The sequence below is a fragment of the Lupinus angustifolius genome, chromosome LG18 (assembly GCF_001865875.1).
Source record: "Lupinus angustifolius cultivar Tanjil chromosome LG18, LupAngTanjil_v1.0, whole genome shotgun sequence".
In the NCBI taxonomy this organism is placed as follows: domain Eukaryota; kingdom Viridiplantae; phylum Streptophyta; class Magnoliopsida; order Fabales; family Fabaceae; genus Lupinus; species Lupinus angustifolius.
The window spans coordinates 15,236,691-15,251,605 of NC_032026.1; the positions used below are offsets into that span (position 1 = coordinate 15,236,691).

At 31.7% G+C, this 14,915-nt stretch overlaps 2 protein-coding genes and 1 long non-coding RNA gene across 3 annotated transcripts; 1 reads left to right on the forward strand and 2 right to left on the reverse strand.

Moving 5' to 3' along the window:
- LOC109333431 lies at positions 1,410–13,014 on the forward strand. Its single transcript, XR_002106010.1, has 3 exons — positions 1,410–1,422; positions 8,121–8,123; positions 12,773–13,014. It is a non-coding gene; the product is annotated as an uncharacterized LOC109333431 (long non-coding RNA).
- Positions 2,683–4,434, reverse strand: LOC109333429 (dof zinc finger protein DOF1.1-like). Its single transcript, XM_019568913.1, has 2 exons — positions 4,147–4,434; positions 2,683–4,021 (listed from the first exon to the last, which is right to left on the reverse strand). Exon 2 carries the CDS (start codon positions 3,999–4,001, stop codon positions 3,009–3,011), a length of 993 nt encoding a protein of 330 aa, XP_019424458.1. The 5' UTR covers positions 4,002–4,021; positions 4,147–4,434; the 3' UTR covers positions 2,683–3,008.
- Positions 11,124–13,466, reverse strand: LOC109333430 (methylesterase 3-like). The gene is made up of 3 exons (XM_019568914.1): positions 13,031–13,466; positions 11,699–11,833; positions 11,124–11,508 (listed from the first exon to the last, which is right to left on the reverse strand). Exons 1-3 carry the CDS (start codon positions 13,394–13,396, stop codon positions 11,221–11,223), a joined length of 789 nt encoding a protein of 262 aa, XP_019424459.1. The 5' UTR covers positions 13,397–13,466; the 3' UTR covers positions 11,124–11,220.

Sequence of the window (14,915 nt, forward strand, 5' to 3'; positions counted from 1 at the left end):
GTACATGTGTTTCTCATGTTTTAACCTTTCTTTCTCTATCTTTCAACTTTGTTTAACTTTTCTACATTTCATTTTGGTTCTAATTTTGTATCTGCTTATAGAGCAACCATTGTTACCATTTCTACAAGCCTTATCTACACTTGAATACAACAACAATTGTTATCAATTTTAGGGCATTATACCCTAAAAATCTCAGTATTAGAAAAAATTCCAAAGCTTTTGTGAGTTGAGTCGTGGCACCGAACAATAACATCATACTTATTTCCATACCAATTAAGGCAATAATTCAATTTACAGGTTTTAAGGTGAATGTCTAATTTGTTCTTGTCACCATCTGAATATATATATAGAGAGAGAGGTTAGATAGGGTCACATTACTGCTTAGTATCGAGACATATGAGTAGTCAGAGTAGACAACAAGTTATCTAGCTTGGTAGAAATATTGTCTGTGTTAGAAATGATTCTGGTACATACTTTTACAATTATTGTTGCAGCAATGTAGAATATATATTGAATTCTTTACCCTTCTCAACACTTGCTTTTCTTTGTTCTCTTATTCTTTTGTCAATGGAATGAGACACCATTTAAATTGTCTATCTCTTTATTAATTATGTTGATAAAATAAATTATTAGTAAGATTTAATTAAAACAAAGCTAAATTACAGCAACTAAATACAAATTTCCTTTATTAATAAGTAAGAATAAATAAATATATAGAGAAAATTATATGCACTCAGCTTATATTGCATCAAACACTATTCAAGTTTTATCATCATTGACTCTTAAAAATAATACAAATAAATGACGAATGATATATTAATTGTGTATAAATTTTTACACTAACACTGCCTAGCTACCATACTTATATATAGTTAGTGTTTCATAATTTTTCAATAATATGTGGCGAATGGAGAAATTAGTGCAATGACAAGGATGTGACATGTTCAATTGATAGAAATAACCTTTTCATTTGAGGGATGAATTGGTGTATATTTACCTTTCATAAACCTCACTAAATGAGAATCTTATATACATGGTTGTGCTTTAAAAAGGAAAATTTGACACAACTATAAGATTATTGCTTATTAAATAATTCCTACTAAGTATGAGTTTGATGCTAACAAAATTTTCTAACAAATTGATAGAGGAGAAAATGTGATTGTTGTTGTTTAACTCAAGCACACACTTAATATCGGATAGCTCCACTAATTAAGTTTGCGCTTAAGGGCTATTATATATACTACTTAAGAATATGAAATTACAAAAATGACATAACTAGGGAAATTAATAACACACTTTTCTACTACTATTTATAGATAAAAATTAATAATCAAAACTCCATACAATACACATGTAAAAGTATTAGTATTGCTTATTTTAAGTTTAGAGTTAACATGGAAAATATGATCAGGGAGTTACAAAGTAGTCTGATAGTGAAGAGGGTGCTCGTAAGGAATAGAGTGCAGGAGATTGATGGTAAGGTATAGGAGGTTGAGGGCGAAGTCTCACCCATAACAAAATATTAACATACTAACAACTAACATATTAACGATTGCCGATAAAAAAACGTGGAAAAAATGATTAGGGGTCACATTCTAGAGAAATAAATGGGCAACTTATATAACTTTTAACAAAAAGAAAATCAACTGAACCTGTAGCGTTTTTATTAGTAGTCTGCATTTATGCAGGACTTGTAGAAGTGTGCACCAATGTAATTGCCTACTTAGATGTGCAAAAGGAAAGTTTATAGAAACAGTACACATGAAAATAAATAAGTAAAAAATGAAGTTAATGAGTGTCGTAATGAGGAAAGTATGTAAATGTATTAATATATTGAAGTGTTACTAAATTTAACTTCTGAAAACAAAATTTCCTTTTCTTGATTGCTTAACTTGGTAATGAAACCCACAAATAAAATCAGGGCAACAATGGAGAAACTGTGTCAGGCATTGGTATTCACTCTTGAGTGTAATGCTGTGTGTGAAGGATCAAGTGCAGGTGGATTCCTCACAAGTCACAACCAACGTCAAAGAATCTAATACTGTTTGAGGAAACTCGTCCCAAAAAGCTGCTTTTGCATTAGATTCATCCATTTATAGTAACAAAACAAGATCTTGCATTTGCATATGCTACCCACCACGCCTCCACCATCTCCACTTCTTAATACACACATGACAATGAAACCCTAAAGTTTTTTAGCTTACCAATAAGATCATATATTTTATACTCTAGATCAGCTCTACTTTATTTTTTTTAATCTTATAGAATGTATAAGTTAGCTCTTGTCTCTGTCTTTGATATAACGTTAACACACCCCAAATCTTTACATTCTGATGCCTATCATTGTAAATTATTTTCTTCTCTGGAGAACCCACACATTTTAGCCACTAAGCTACTGCAGAGAATCCACAATATTTTGTATTGTGCACGGGAAATCTTTATCTCGCTACTTTTTTTATCCAATACACTTTTTACATCTAAAGAATAAGACACATATTTTTTTAATCCAATATACACATCTTAGCCATTAAGCTACGTTTTTTTTATCCAGTTCACAATTTATATCTTCAAATATGATTTCCCTGATGGGGTGAGATAACTTATTCATAGTTTTATAGTTATGGTTACTATTATTTTAATGGTCAAGTATATAGACAGAAAAGAATTGAAATGAAGAACTAATACGAAGGATTTGAGAACTAATACATTTTCATTGACTCCAAATTCTCTGGTCCTTGGATAGTGTTTGAGAATTAAGCTAAACACAACATTAACCAAACACACAAATAGAACCAAATGATAGAAAGATCAAAAGTGAGAGAGAAGAAACGAAACTAACTCTAGTTATCCATGTTCATATACCACCCCAAAGCATGCAAACGACCACAAAATAATAGACTCTAAAGTACAGCTATAAAAACTAAAAAAATACAAATTAAGTACTAATAAACTAAGGAATAGAAAAATTGATGAGCGCAGAACCTAAAAGAGAAGTGATGTCACTGCGGTTAAGGATATGCACCATTGGTTGTTGGAAGATCCGACCAAGAAAGGTTCGGAGTCCAGCTCCCCAATTCAACCCCAGCAGTTGAATTGGACTCCAAAATGTTGGATAAAGATGATGAAGAAGCCATGTTGCCTAGAAACATGGCTTGGTTATTATCGCTGGAATAATTACCTGATGATGATGACCTGAGCTTGTGGTAAAGTTCTTGAATTCCACTCATGTTTTGATGTTCGCCAACTACAAAATTGCTATTATGTTGTTGATTTTGATTATTGCTTCTACAAAATGTACTGCCAAAACCCAATGAAGGAACTTGTCCAACACAATCATACCCTAGGGTTCGAGGATTCAAATTTGTCATCAATGGCTCAGTCATCAAGTGGGACTGATATCCCATTAAGTTCCCTTCTCTGATCCCAACATCATTGAAAGACATGGAACTAGGGTTAGGGTTTTGGTTTTGGTTTTGTGGACTAGGTTTGAGTAAAGCCAAAAGATGAGTATTTTGTGGAGAACCCCATAAGTTTGGACTTGTTGGTAGCTCATGAACAAACCCTGCAGGACCAAGACATGACCTTCCAAGCTCTGATGCCACTGCCTTCATCTTTGTGGTGGCGTCCTTCGCTGCCGAGTTTGACACGGCCACGTTCTTGCTTTTCCGGCAGCCACCTCCGATTGGTACATTCCTGAGAGCACCCCCTTTGGTCCAGTAGCGGCGACATGTCTTGCAGAAGTGGCGAGGTTGAGTGAGATTGTAGTTGTTGTAGTAACAGAACTTTGTGTTTGGTGAATCACATCGTGGACACCTCAAATTTTGGTTCTCTGTGGCCACAGTGGTGGGGGTAACGGTTGTTGTGGAATTGGAAGGAGATTGTGATGAAGAGTGAGAAGTACAAGGTGGTACTGTGGGTGGAAGTAGAACTCCTCCTCCATTAATGGAGTTTTTCCTTTCTCTTGCTATGAGACTAGCACCACCCAACAGTTCTTGGATCATATTCTTTATTACTTGAAGCCCTACAATAATCCAAAAATGCACCAAAAGCAAAAGGGTGAGTGACTTGTGAGTCTTTTAGTGATAGTGGAGGATAAAAGCAAAAGAAAGTAGAATGGAGTAAAGCCAAAAGAGTAAACTCACTCACCTTTGGGAATTCAATTGGGGTTGCTTCGTTGTTTTAACTTTTATGCTAGAAGCACAGCTTCCTTGTCGGTCAGGTCCTTGTTTTTGTTGCAAAAGAATATATAGAATTGGAGTCTGCCAAAGAGCATATATACAATATTTTGTAGAGTCTGTGTCAGAGAAAGATAGACATAGTTCATGAGCTCTCATCTATGCATCATAAACAGCTCTCTAATATTGGAATTTGAATAGAATCTAGGTATTACAGAGAACCAGTTGGATAAGCAACATGCATCTAAAGGACTGGTGGGAAGTTGTTTGACTCATATATTGTTATTTGACATGAACATGATTGTCTCCATGAAAAATATATATATAGTTCATACCAAAATAAAAAATAAAAACATCTAAAAGTGACAAAGGGGTAAAGGATTCTCCAACTTATATATTAGGGGTCATGGGTTTTTGGGACAAGTGTGTATTATGTAGCTTAACACAACTCATCCAATTATGATCGATTGAAGATCATATTTCTCAATTTGGTGTTCCTAACTTTATCTTATCCAATGATATAGTATCTTGTTTAGCTTAATCACAATCTATCCTAATTATAATGAGATGAAGATCATTTGTATTAATTTGGTGTCCTCAACTCTATCATATCCAATGATATAGCATTATGTTATTTAAAATTCCGACATGTCATTATGCGAGTAAAAAATACTCATTAATATGTAACATTTCCTTCCCCCAGATGAAACAAAACAAAACAGTTACATAACACTATATTATTAGGCGGGATAAGATTGAGTGACTGATTTAACCAACTGGGTTATTCTGGATTCACCTAGTCAAACTCAATTAGACTGGATTTCACGCGATCAAAATGGCATGGTAGAGCTCCCGAACTATTGGGTGGTATGTGACAACCCATACTTTCTGGTGACAATCGTACTGCATGTCTAGTCCTCATAACCATAGTGTGTTCAACATAAGTGTACTTCGATAATGATGTATGGTTTTGAAAGGTAAAATGGGGGTGGGTGTTGTTTGAAACAAAGGAAATCTTGATTAGGGATTTGTATGCTCTTGTTCAGCATCATGGTTGCAAAAAGAATATTGAGGGCAAGTGGAGATGGAGTTTAGCTTCATCCATGAATTATGTTGTCAAATTCCCAACCTCGTTCAAGTGGATCAAAGTTTTTTGTCGTTAGATAATATTTTAAAAAAGTGTTGGATCAACTATGTGCCCTCAAAATTTTCTTGTTTTGTTTGGAAACTCATTAGACAAGGACTCCCACAAAGGTTAAGATATTCAAAAGACAAGTTATCCATAGTGTTGTTGAATTCAATTGTGTCATTTACTTGAATTATGAGCAATCTATTGAACATTTATTTCTTTGTTGTGAGTTTTCCTCCTTGATGTGGGAAGACTTATATTCATGGCTACAAGTCTCTACTTCAATCCCTCAACTTTATTAGATTTGTGGAACATGCATGAAAATCTTAGAATCAACTTTAAAGGGTTAAACTTGGGAGGATGTTGTGGTTTGTTGTTGTGTGGTTTATTTGGATTATGAAGAATGAGTTGATATTCTCAAGTAAGGAGTGAGTTATGTTCATATCTTGGATTTGATCCAAGCTAGTTCTTGAACTTAGTTTTTGTCAAAAATTGCTTTAACTCCCTTAGTTTTTGCTAATTGATAAAATGACCCAATAATTTGTATTTTTTATTCTCTTAAAAGATCTTTTTTTTATCCTTGTCTTGTATTTCTGATTTTAGTACATTTTGTTTAGCAAAAAAATTAATCAATGCCATGTCTAATCAATATAACGCTCATCAAGTGGGAGAGTAGATCGAACTGGATACATGATGGACTCTACACAAGTAATCAAGTTTTCTAAAATAATGTACTTTCTTGTGAGGGAAGGAATTATGGATTTCCTAGATGATGATTCTCCCAACTCGAAAACCATCATTACATGTTCAAAGATACTATATGAGAGGGCTAATCGCGTGGAAAGACGTGTAAAGCTGATTGTCCCTACAACTATACTATAAAAAATAATTAAGCAACTTGAATTTGGTAGTGCATGTCACAATGTAATATTTATTGATTATTATATTTATCCATTGCCATTATAAATATTTATTTATATTCAATATATCTTATACTATTTATTTGTATTATTTTCTAAAAATTCAATAATTACTAAATATGAATAATATGTTATGCAGTGATAATGTATAAAACTCATAAACTATTAGTAATACATTTTATATATATTATATTTATTTGGTTTAGTGAATATAAAAAATCATATATAATCAATGCATTATTTATTATATATTTCTATTTAAAATTTAATGATTATTAATTATGAATAATAGAATGATAGTATGAAAATTTCTTACATTGTCAATATATATTGGTGGTGGAAGGATTTTTTTATTTTGAGATAACTACGTTAATGAGAAAAGGGGAAAGAATGTTAGAGATGAGGTGAAGGGTGAGTTATAAATTTGAGTTTGTTTCAGTCACTTAAAAATTCACGAGCACTAATTAAGCCAAACTTAAATTAAAAAAATAGTTCATATTAAACTGGACTCAAAATTTAAGTATTCAACCCAAACCTTAGTTACACCTATGTTCATTTTTTACCTATTTTTTGAGTTAATTAGATTTGTTCTTATTTATATATTTATTTAGAAAACCAACACAACGTTAGTGATTATTTTTACAATTGTATTTCTACCTAATTAATAATGAGATGAACTGAGTTGAATTAGAGTTTCTTTCGGTTCAACTCAATAAGGATTGGTTCATCTCGAAAATCGACTCGAGTTCAATATGAATTATTTTTTTAGTTCAAGTTCAATTCGGTTAAAGTTCTTGAACTGTTTGGCCCAGTTCGAATTTGTTCATTAACTCAAATAATTAATTTTTTTAAAGAAATAATATTTATATATATATAAATATAACCTTGTTTATATATATAATAACAATAAATATAAAAAATAATGCATGAATCATAATAAATATAAAAATTAGCTTACATAAATATATACATATATATCGAGCTAGCTCGTGAACCTAACGAGTCGAACTGTATTCAACTCAAGTTCGGCTTATTTATTTAACGAACTCAATTTCCAGCTCAAATTCGACTCATTTGGTTTATGAAACAAGTTTTTCGAACTAAATAATGAATCAAATTTCGAACGAATATCAAGTTGTTTCGGTTCATTGTCAGCCCTATTAACAATTGTGAATAAATGAAAATGAATTAGTATAATTATTATAGATAGATAGATAAAAGATAAAATAATTCATATTAAATAAATTTAATAAGAAAAAAGATATATACACTGATAGTGTAAAAGTTTTTTATATTGTATCATCCACAATTTATTTTTAATTATCATTGAATATAACAATTTTCAATGGAGTCTCGAATACCTTTAACATTTCCCTATAATTAAATAGAGAAACTAAATAAGAAAGTTATGCAATAAAAGAAGAGAGATAGATGCAGAAGGCAGTAGAACAAAAAAGAAACTGCAAATGAGTCAATTATTGGGATCCATAATTCCTAAGGGCGATGTGATATGTACAATACAACAACACTGTATCGTGTAAAGAATGAGTAGTAGAGTGAGCGCGCGTGCTGTGCGGAGATGGAGACTATGAGAATTGAGTACGATGCATGGGTTTAGTGTTCATAATTGTTGCATTATACTCCATCTCTTTCTTATCATAATACATAATCCATAACATTTCATGGTTTTTATATGTGATTTTATATTTTTTTTTATATAATATTGTTTTTACAATTCACTCTTATTAAAAGCTTTTACCATCTCTATTTTTTAAAATTAATTTCGATATGACTATTTAATTAAAAATAATATTAAATGAAGGTAATCGGTTTTATACAATTTAAGTAAAATGTCTTAGAAATAAGAATGATAGCAAAATAAAGGGAAAGAGACAGTGGGTGAGTGAGTGAGTGCTGCTGTGTTATATAGTTATGTGTTGAGTTATAGGGCAAACTTTATTCCCTAAACAATCAAAAGTGTGGGGTGTTGGGCAACGTGGGCAGTGCGGGCACATTCATATTCATATTCATATTATCTATCTATATCTGTTGTCGCAGTCAAGGGCCCCTTCCCATTGCTATTACTGCCTTCTATTCTATTCTGCCACTCATTTTGTTTTCTTATTTTCATACTCTTCTTTCTCTTTTTTCTTTCTTTAATGTTTATCATTTTTGGTTTTTTACATAAGTATAATTGTAAAGATATTCTTGAGTTAAGTGTTGATTAGGTAAAGTCTGGCTCAAAATATCAACTCTAGAACTTGAAAGAATATATAAGATATAAAACATTAAATCTTTTTAGCAAATTAATATATAATCAATATATTATTCATCACTCATTTATATATAATCAATATATTATTCATCACTCATTTATAGTACTTTTTGAAAAGTGAATGACTATGTATACATTTTTATAAAATGAAGAGTGACTTTTGGAATATGAAGACAAGAAAAGTAGTAGGTGGGATAGGGTTATGAAAGGACATAACCACAATGCATGAGAAGTGATACAAACCCACATTCCCATAGGCCATAATACATGGGTCATGGGTCCCTACTCATGTCCCTCCTTATCCAGGCACTACAGCTTTCTCAGGTCTCCTCCCATTTCTTCTTTACTCCTATTTTTCTCCTTTATCTCTCTAGCTTTTTTTTCTCCCCCTTTCTCGTTAGCTGTGATGAATTACGATACTTGGTACATGAGTTTCTAATCCCTCACGGTGGCAAAGCAATCAAATGTAGCATTTGTAATTTTCTTAGTGCCATATGTACAAACAGCTTATTTTTTTGGGATGTAGAGGAAGTCATTAATCTTTCAAAGGAGATCAAAATATGAGTGAAGGGTTCTAACTTTTAAGTTGTAGCTTTTCTTCACCATTACATTGAATGGTCCCTAGTTCCTGTGCCTTAAAGCAGTAAAACATGCATAGGTAGGTCATCCACATTTCACAAGATTATTGAGAAGTGAGAATTCCAACCAAGGGTTCAAAAGCTGACAAAAGTTATTGTACTGTTGAACGAGATTCTTTAAGTTGGAAAATACTATTATTAAAATACCATAGTTCACCCCATGTTATTGATTACAGCAGTGAATGGCAGTTTTGTATTTAAATAGGTTGAATTCCTTAAATTATATTTATTTATACCTTCTAACACTTTAAAACAGAAGTATTTGGTTAGAGTGAAGTAGAATTCTCAACGAGCCAACTTCAACATTGGTTACAAAAAATATTATTTTAATGTTGTGAACACATGATTAACCCTTCAAATTTCAGAACGAAGTACAGCGTTAACAAAATATACAAATGTTATTAAGGGGTTAAGAACCGCAGAAGTTTGCCGCTGAGATACTCTAATTGAAGTTGCAAGTAACCTAGACGAGGAATTCCTGAGAACCAAATTAGAACTCACAAAGATCCATGAGGAACAAAAGTTTATCAGAGAATTTTCAATTTGCTGTTACCAAGGATATCAACCACTTGTTTTTTTCTTGGGGCTTTGAATACTACTTAAGCAGTCTTTATTAGGAAATTATTGGTGAGTTACTAGGAATAATTAATTAAAGCCTTCTTTGTGATTATATAATAAATAGCTCAATTTCCATGCTAATTTTAATTCTTGGTCTGCAAATCAAGATTTGGTACCAGAGATGTGGTCTGCAGCTTTTGTCAGATGTTTTAGTTTAAACTTTTATGTGTAAACAAACGAATTTCCTTCTTTTTCTGGGCTTCAATATGACCTGTGTGGGGAAAAAAGAAATTGATGCAAAAAAATGTAATTAATTTTTCTTAGGCATGCATGAGACAGAGAGTATGGTCCATGAAATTCCAGATTCCAACTGCAATAATGCTCACGGGTTTAATAATGATTTGGATCATAATGATTGTCACAAAAAAGAAAAAAATGATCAATCTTGGACTATCTGATCTTTTTGCTTTGGGGATGTTGATCATATACTTATATCACAGTAGAATTTTGGTAAGCTAGAGACACATTAATTGGCATCATGTAGAGAAAACTAATACTAACAGAAGCTACAGTTTCCCTTCCAAGCAAAGGAGAAGGGTACAACCCATTTTCTTTTATTTACCTGTAAGTGTGGATTTGATTATCTCTAATTAGTATTGTTGGGTGAAAATGGTCCTTTCAGATATTCTTGTGAATATGAGCTTGCTTGTGTACATAATCCTTTGCATGGATAGCTCTTAATTGTAATTTGAGATGGGTATGGCCATCTCCATTTTTTTTAAAAAAAATTATCACTTTACTTGATTAGGTGCTCTTGTAGTTATGTCAATACTACCGTAGAACATTTTGAATCTTGTGTCTCATCATTAAATCAATACCTTGTTGGTATTACTAATTATATTTTGTAACATGATTATTCTGCTTCTTAAAAAAACTTACTTATATTTTCATTGTTTGTGTGCTTTTTTTGTTTTCCACCTGCTTCATAACTAATTTAGAAAGATTCGTCCAGTTCATGGAGGTGTATTGTTTCGATGTTGTCTGTTTCCATGATAATCCTAGTTTCCAGGTACTGGCTTTGCTACTAGGCTGCAGATAGATATGCAGGTAGGCATTTGAACAAATTTGAAGCTATAAAAGCAAATTCTACCACAATAATCATGGTTTATTTTGCAAAAATTCGAAATAAGTAGTAGGAACAAGTTCAAAGATTCTTTATAAATGTAGTGGTCCATGATTAGTGTTATTCACATTTTATTGGCTTAAGTAAGTTTTGTAAAAAAAATCCACCGGTAGTGTATGTAAGTCTTTGTGAATTTGCATTTTTGTGTAGCATCGTTGTTGTTCGAACGACCAAAAATAATATATGCAAATGGACCAAAGCCCATAAGAGAAAGAGAGAAGATATTCCCCAATGAAAGTTGTTTCTTTACCAAGCAAAAAATATAGGTTTTAAATATTTGTAGCCATTACAAACAATTTCCAAAACACAATCAATGGAAAATTTAAGTTGATAGGTAAATAGCTAATAATAGGTGTTTGCGATATCTTGAAGATGAGAAAAAAGGTGATGTGGTTTAGAGAACATAGGCATGTGATCAGCATCAGGAATCACTTTAACATCGTTAGTTGGGTTTCGTTCAATCATTGACACTTGAAAATTGGGCTTCAGCACTTTGTCTTGTTCGCACACTACATACACTTTCGCCACTGTCCCGTACTTCTCCCTTGTAACTCTAGTTTCCTCTTCTACCCGTTCTTCATCACCAAATATGCGAGTGGGTCTCACCAATGACATTGCAAGGGTCAGGTCCTAGTTCCCAAATTCTTTTCAAAGTAAGATGCAAAAATAACTTGTAGGATACTTTAGATAATGGTTAATATAAAACTATAATGAAAAAAATGGTGATATGAAATAAAATAACACGCCTGAGATAATTACTTCATTTTTGGGGTCATAACTCATAATCTATAAAGATCCTTTTTTATCTACAACGACGTACCTCAAGTGGAGATAGTTGATACAAGTTGGAAGCCAAGAATTGGGGCCCAAAAATGTAAGATCCATTTGGATGATCGTTGTGGCCCTCATCAAACATAGTCTCTGTATCCAAGTTAGACTCCAAGCTTTGACTATACTGGAGTTTGCAAAATTAAAATTAAGATACCAATACCATAAATTGACAATTGGCAACATAGAAACAGAGACACAAAGAGCCACCCACCCGGTTTGAGTCGGGCCGTTTTGGTTCGACCCGAACGCGCCGCTAAGTAACTTGTTTTGAAACCTCTAGTTTTTACTTATATCAATCAGCTTGTGAAGTAATGTGATCGAATTGTTTTAATTTCATTATGAGGTAATTTTTAGCTTACAGTTGGCTTAAAATAAACTTCAAATTCACTGAGTTGTTAAACATATAGGAGGAAATAGGAGAAAATACTCAAATTCGTCCCTAACTTTTTAAAAAAAAATTGCCATAGCAAATTTGGAGACAATTAGATAAATTGATTCCTGAAAATTTTGACAATTTTAAAGAACCAAATTATCACATGTAAAAATTTAGGCACTATTTGGTGATTTTATTTTCTGAAGGATCAAATTGTCGGACAAAAAAATTCAAACACTATTTTAATACTTTATTTTTATGAAATTAAATAAAGAAACCATGCAAAATATATTAAATAATCTTATGTTCACTAAAATAAAATAAAAAATTATCATCACAATTTTTTTACATATAGATTGAAATAAAATGTGAGACAAAATATGTGAATATATTAAACATGCATTTAAAAGATGCTTCAGCACTTTTTTGTCCCTCTAAATATGTCAAATCATGTGATTAAATAAGTGTTTTAGACTATTTTGTCCTTATAAAGTTATAATAATTGATATTCACCCTTCCATATGAAGTTATAATGAATTTGATGATTTATAAAAAAAATATTTAAAATTAAATTTTGTGGAAGGACGTGTGTCATCCACGTTGAAGATAGAGAGCCATAGAGATGTTGACATGGACTATAGTGAGCCATGCATGTATGTCATGGCATCATGATAAAAGATGATCTCTTAGTGAATACGGTGGTCGTAAGGAATGGAGTGCAGGAGGTTGTGAGTTCGAGTGCCACCATCAATAAAAAAGGAGTTATAAGATGGTTAGATGATAGATTGTAAGAGGTTGAGAGTGGAGTTTCACCTACAACAAAATATTAACATACTAGCCATAAAAAAATTTGAAGACAAATTGGGAGAGATCAATACTTAGAAAGACTAATTATAAAATCTAAGCCATAAAAATACCATAATAAAGCTAAAAAACAGTAATTGGTACCTCATGGACGAGATTCTGAAAACTTAGATTGTGAGCAGGCATGAAAGCAGTGACAAAGACCGCAACTGCAATCTTGTTGGAGAACATTTCCATGGCTAAGGATATGCATACCCCACCCATGCTATGACCCACCAAGATTATTCGTTCCTCTTGTGCCAAAGAGGCCAAAAATTGTATCAATGGTTGGAAATATTGTTTGATTGAATTCAACTCTTGCACCTGCTTTGCATGGATGCCAGAAGCAGCCATGTCTAGTGCTGTGACTTGGTGTCCAGCTGATTTCAGTAGAGAAGCCACCTTGTACCAACACCATGCACCGTGGCAAGATCCATGAACCAATACGAAATGCCTCTTCTCCTTTTCCATCTTCCTTAGCTACTCTTTTTCTCTCTCTCCCTCTCTTATTAACTCTAAATAGATTTAGGCTAGTCCAGAACCTTCCTATGAGCCACGTGTTCATCTGTCTGAAAGTGTTTATCACTACTCCACTTATCACATATTTTCATGGAGTTGGAAAACCAAAACCCAAATTAAATATATAATAGTTTTATATTTTATATTCCGGCTTTCACTAATACATATTCTGAGAGTTTTATTTTAGAGGAAAAAAATTATGCACGGGATAGCGAATGAGTTTTATACATTGTCATTGCATTATTTATCATTGACTTTTTTAAAAGTATAATTCAAATGAACGGTAGATGATTAAATGCATATGTATAAATCTTTACACATGAATGTATAAATTTTACACTATTTATTTTAAGTCAATTTACTTTATTTGAGATTTTTTATGGAGAGTGGTTGGGTTTTCACGAAGAAAAAAACAATACTAATATATTTTAATTTCTATACATGTATTGTGTTAGAAAATGTAAATATTTATTATAAAAGAACAAATAGTAAAACTGATATAAAATATTCTAAATATGAATGTCACTGAAATAAGAGTCATTTATTGCAAATTAATGTTTTTTATTCTTTTCTTTACATTAGGAAAGCTCTCTTCTGTAGGTTTGATTAATCAACGACTATTATACTAATGTGAACATATTTCCCTAAACGCGATTGATTATAAATTTTTCCATGATCCACAAAATTTCAAGCAAATTATCTCAAAATCTAGAACTTCTCAGTATCATACTTACTCTACAATGAGCCATTTGTCCTATATTTAAACTTTATATAATAGTAAATAAACTTTAACATATTCGACTAATTCTGGATTTTGGTCCATCTATAATCAACTCAACATCAGCCAAATTAATTTATTAATAATGAAATTGGAAATAATAGTAATTAAGGAGTAAGCAAATGAATAAAACAAAACCAGCTCCTTTATGAATGAAACGAATATGAACTAGATAATACAAATTTACAATTTAGATATAAGCAATAGCTAATACACTTGAAACAGCACAACAAACCTATTCTATTTTCGAAATTTACTTAAGAGATTAAAGCTAATTTTGAAATTATTCAAATATACTAATAAAAGCTATTTTCAAAGTATAAAGCGGTTGATTTATTAGAAATAGATGACTTGATTTTACTTCATTGCTTTTTAATTATTTCAGTTAAATAATTTAAATTATAAATATAATCGACTGAATAATGAATTTAATACCTTCCTTCATTATTCTCCCACTTTTTCTTTCTCATTACATAACTCTATTTGTATTTACACCGAGTTTATTTTTTCTTAAACATTAAGCATCAAATTCTCATTCTCTCTCTTTCTCTAAAAACATTTGTGTGTATGTGTATGTAATGTAACTATTACTATATTATTTTTTTCTCGCATTAGATTTTTTTGATACTAGGACTGTTATACTCCACTTTTGTGAACAAATGTCTATAATCTACCGATTTTTACACCACTGTA